This window comes from Asparagus officinalis, chromosome 5, assembly GCF_001876935.1.
Source record: "Asparagus officinalis chromosome 5, Aspof.V1, whole genome shotgun sequence".
In the NCBI taxonomy this organism is placed as follows: Eukaryota; Viridiplantae; Streptophyta; class Magnoliopsida; order Asparagales; family Asparagaceae; genus Asparagus; species Asparagus officinalis.
The window spans coordinates 1,022,003-1,026,420 of record NC_033798.1 but is presented as its reverse complement, the minus strand read 5'-3'; the positions used below and the strand labels follow the sequence as shown (position 1 = coordinate 1,026,420).

General features: G+C 39.2%; 1 protein-coding gene across 2 annotated transcripts; it reads right to left on the bottom strand.

Moving 5' to 3' along the window:
* LOC109843132 (probable E3 ubiquitin-protein ligase RHC1A) lies at positions 1,100-3,640 on the bottom strand. Of its 2 annotated transcripts, XM_020412066.1 has the most exons (3): positions 3,593-3,640; positions 3,426-3,488; positions 1,100-2,116 (listed from the first exon to the last, which is right to left on the bottom strand). In XM_020412066.1, exon 3 carries the CDS (start codon positions 2,064-2,066, stop codon positions 1,377-1,379), a length of 690 nt encoding a protein of 229 aa, XP_020267655.1. In that variant the 5' UTR covers positions 2,067-2,116; positions 3,426-3,488; positions 3,593-3,640; the 3' UTR covers positions 1,100-1,376. The 2 variants fall into 2 exon arrangements, with proteins under 2 accessions (XP_020267655.1, XP_020267654.1); XM_020412065.1 differs by having other exon boundaries at positions 3,426-3,640.

Below are 4,418 nucleotides of genomic sequence, written 5' to 3'. Positions count from 1 at the left end.
ATTGTTTCTATCTTTTTCCTAAGATTACAGTGATCTGAAGGCCAAATAGAAACCCCAGTTAGATTCATGAGGTATGAATAAAGATCATCTCTGAGCTGACTTGTTGTGTGGGTTTGTTCCACTTCCACATTTCACACTGCTGTTGAGCACTAGTAGTACAGTGCGAAAGCCACAGGGCAAAGTAATGCTTATTTTATGAATCACTGAACTTTCTTCGACAAGGGAACATGACCACCTTTACCTCCACTTTGTATTTGTTCTGAACACACCAGCAAAGATGGTAAGAGTACCAGAAATTTCTATAGCAAACCCTTGAAAATCTTTAAAAAAAAAAGAGCAGAGAATCAGATTCCAACACGAAAGCATCCAACCAAGTCTCGTGGCCTCTTGGATTTTCCTCACTTTGTTTCACAGCTCATGTGGAATAAAGTAAACCTCACTGGCTATCAAGCGAGATTCTCTCCACAAAATCAAAACGAGCAACAGATTATGCTTGAGAGAGTTCATTGAACAAGAATATGAAGGCTAAAGTTCAAGGAACTTCAGTGGGTATCAACTACAGGATAAAGGTGGAGCAAGCGTGCACGCATACGTGAAATAAGTAATATGTAGAGGAAGTAACTTGGAAATCATACATGAGAAATAAGGAGAACATGTAATAGATCGAGTTTCCTGAACATTGCACGCAAGTCTGGCTCTATGGATGATAAATTAACCTTCCAAATAAGTGCAATTATATCACTAAAACTCTCTTCCAAAGTGAGTTCAGTCCATTACTAACACCTCGTAGATGCGAGCACCAACCGTTAACAAAACGAATCGGCATCAGAACCAAGATGATTACGCGAGCAAGGTCGACCATGGGATAAGACACTGGTTTGCACACACTACAGCTTAATAGGTGTCCAGTGTTACTTTGATGGGTTAGAAATGTAACCGCTCCAAAGATATCATCCAAAAGATGTATGGTAATTCATCAAAGAAAGCTATGCCATAGAGAGTTTGCACTCCCAAAAAGCCTTTGATTCTGTGATGTAAAATGTAAGCCACAAATATAGAAAACTTATCTTTTGCAAAATAAATATCACATTCCCAAAACTTGATCACGCGCAATCCCTGTAAAGGTTCTGAGGATATGCAAACTAATCTTATTGCGCTTTCAATCCAAGGACATGTCAACATTTACATAAAATAGTATACGAACAACAACACACTACGATACTTTTCCCTCATAGATAAGTTCACTGAGTTGCCTAGATCTTAAAACACTTGTAATGAAAGTGTGCTTAAATATCAACAAGGACAGAGAAACAATACCAATTAGTGAGAAGTGTGTCCAGACTCAGCAGCAGGAGAATCACTTCCTCAAGTCTCAGTCAAGAACCTGAAACCGAGCTAGATGAGCAAAAAGGCCACAAGAAAGAAAACAAATTCCTCCTCCCACGGCTCCTTCCACCTCTCCTCCTACCACCATCCGATGACATCCCACAACGACACACCGGGCAAGAATTATGCTGCTCAAGCCACGGCACAATGCAATCAGAGTGATACAAATGCTTACAAGGCATCTCTCGAGCTTTAGACCCCAAATCAAAATTCTCCTTGCAAATAGGGCAGTGAGAATCACCACTCCTTAAATTCCTCTCTCCGATCGTCACATTGGGCATAGCATCAATTGATGTCTGAGGTGCAGGCGGTGGCCCACCTCTATCGTTCTGTGTCAGTTGCTCGATCAGATCATCAAGTCCTGGGCCCACAAAGTAGTCGGCAGAATTGCCACGGCGTATTCCTAGTCCTGGGCCTTCATTGAAGAGCACACCAAAGGGCCGATCATCAAAACCCTGGCCTTGAAAAACTAACCAAGGACCTGTATCATGATTCCTTCTCCTAGACCCAATCCTACGGCTCATTAATTCAGCAATAACCCCCATCGTATCAACATGATTATTATCGAGTACTTGAACAAAGCCTGAGCTACAATGGGGGCAACAAAGAGTGTCCTGGTGGCAGAGATGGACTGCTCTCATGCATCTATGGCACCAGTGTGTGCTTTGACCACTTGACATTCTAATGCTCAGTCAAGAAGATTAAAAGTACCCTTTGAAGCGGAAATTATCTGTTACAGAAATAGATTTTATAAGGGATAAATTGGTTACTAAAAAATATAAACAATTTCGAATTGGAGCTTTCAGATTTAACGGATCAGCTAAAATCCAAGTTGTGGCAAAGTATGTGAAGGGCATTAGATGTGTGTGAAGTAATTTCATTAGAAAAAAGGAAAAGCCACAAAATTCTGAGGAAAAGCCACAAAATTCTGAAGAATAGCAATTAGCAACCAACATCTACTTTGGAACTAATCGAAGTTCACAAGAAAACCCCAGAAACAGATCCATAAATGGTAAATCTAATTACAAAATTTATAGAGAAGTTTCATTTAAAAAAAAATCTAAAAAGCATTGCAAGTAATAATTTTCAAAAAAGAACTCTGTGATCTCAACACAGGATTCACCTGCGAAGAAATCTCATCGAGTTTGATTCAAATTATGGTGAAAATTAAAGGAAAAAGAAGAAGGTGGTGGCAGCGGCAGCAGCAGCTAGAACATCAATGGGAGAATTCGATGCTAACAACGAGATGGGACAAATTATACAAAGACATCAATATGAGAGAACATAAGAAGCATATCGCATGGATTGAGATGATAAATTGGTAGTTGAAAAGGTTCAATCTTCAGATGTCACGGATGAAATAAACCCCAAGTCTTGCAAAAAATATGAGCACACATCAGATGGGCGTGAAGTAATTTCACGCGTATATATAAAAAGGAAAAGGAACAGAGTCCAGAACTAAAAAGATGGAGGTTTCCAACATCGCAGAACAAATAAATCCCCAAATGTTTCCAAGATAAGTGCAGGAATCGGCTGGGTCTGAGTAAATTAAACAGGAAAAGTTACAGAATCACACAGCGCAACAGCAATCAAGCTTCTATAATACTCGGTGAATTAAAACCACAGATCAAACAAATCCCAAATTGGGGATTCTCTGGGACAGAGAGACAGATTGCATACGACTCAACATGATAAACTGGTAAGAAAAAAAAGATCGAAACTTTCAAAAATCACAGATCAGACAAATCCCAAGGTGGGTGCTAAGTTTGTGCAGAGGCTCGAGATGGGTGCGAGGCTAATTGAAGTGCAAAACAAAACAAAAAGGCAAACTAACATAGTAACGGATCTAGCAACGGGTAAAAAGGTAGTAACAAAACTTCAAAAAAAAAAAAAAGAGGAAAAAGTAAAAAAAGGTTGCATGTACTGATCTCAAAGAGAAGAGAAAACTATGAGGATTCGTTCGGCTATGAAGAATTATAGCAGATTTTGATTTTAAACAGTGGTGAAACGCAAAGAGAAAAAGATGGAAGGGGAGGCACCTTGACAAGAGAAGGCGGAGGAGGCGGCGGCAGCAGGCACAGCATCAATGGGAGAATTCGATGCTATTATAAAAAGAAGGCAGGGATAAGTCATAATAAATAAAAAAAAGACAGCTATAGACTTTGAGGGGTAGAGAGAGAGAGAGAGCAGCAGCAGCAGATAATACAGGTGGAGACAAAAGGATTGGGCTCCTCGAGAGCAGAGGACGTGGACCGTCCAGCCTTCTTCCACATTGAAATTTATTCCTGTGTAAGGAATGGAGTGGCTAATATTTATTAAAATAATGATAGGGGCACATTCTCGACCATATTCCCAACCACATCACCTCTCTTGTTACAGTGCATGGGGCCAACATGAGATTTTAATTTTTAAAATCTCATGTGGACCTTGTGCACTGTAGCAAGAGAGGTGGTGTGGTTGGGAATGTGATAGAGGATGTGTCCCTAGTGCCTCTCATTCTTGTTATAATAAATTATTACTTTAATGGTATCATTGTAGCATTATTCAGCGTTATTTAGGATATTATAGTATTTAAAAAATATTATTGTAACACTTGTAAAAACTATATTTAAATATAGAATTATTATAGCTGAAATAAAAAATAAAAGCTGTGCTTTGCTTTTGCACGGGGTGCACACTAGTTGGTAGGGTTTGATTGATTAATTTATCTTATCAGATCATACATGTAACACGCGCATAGCGCGTGCGTCTGCTTTAAGCTTATTCCAAGGGGAAATATGGGGATTTTTCTTTTCTTTCTTTTCTTTTTCCCCTCCACCCCCGCATCTCATACAAATTTGAGAGCATCACTGAAGTTCTTTTTTCTTTTACCCCCCTCTCACGTGATACCAATCACATTTTCTAGTTTTTTTTTATTACCGAAAAATTGGGATTTCCTGCAGTAGCTTTATCTAATCTCTCAAGAATATTACGGAATTTCTTTTGCGGAAACGTATCTATCCGCTTTGATTGATTGATTAATTGAGTTCTCC

Coding starts and splice junctions, on each gene's coding strand:
- LOC109843132 (XM_020412065.1), bottom strand. CDS start 2,066: ATGTCAAGTGGTCAAAGCACACACTGGTGCCATAGATGCATGAGAGCA.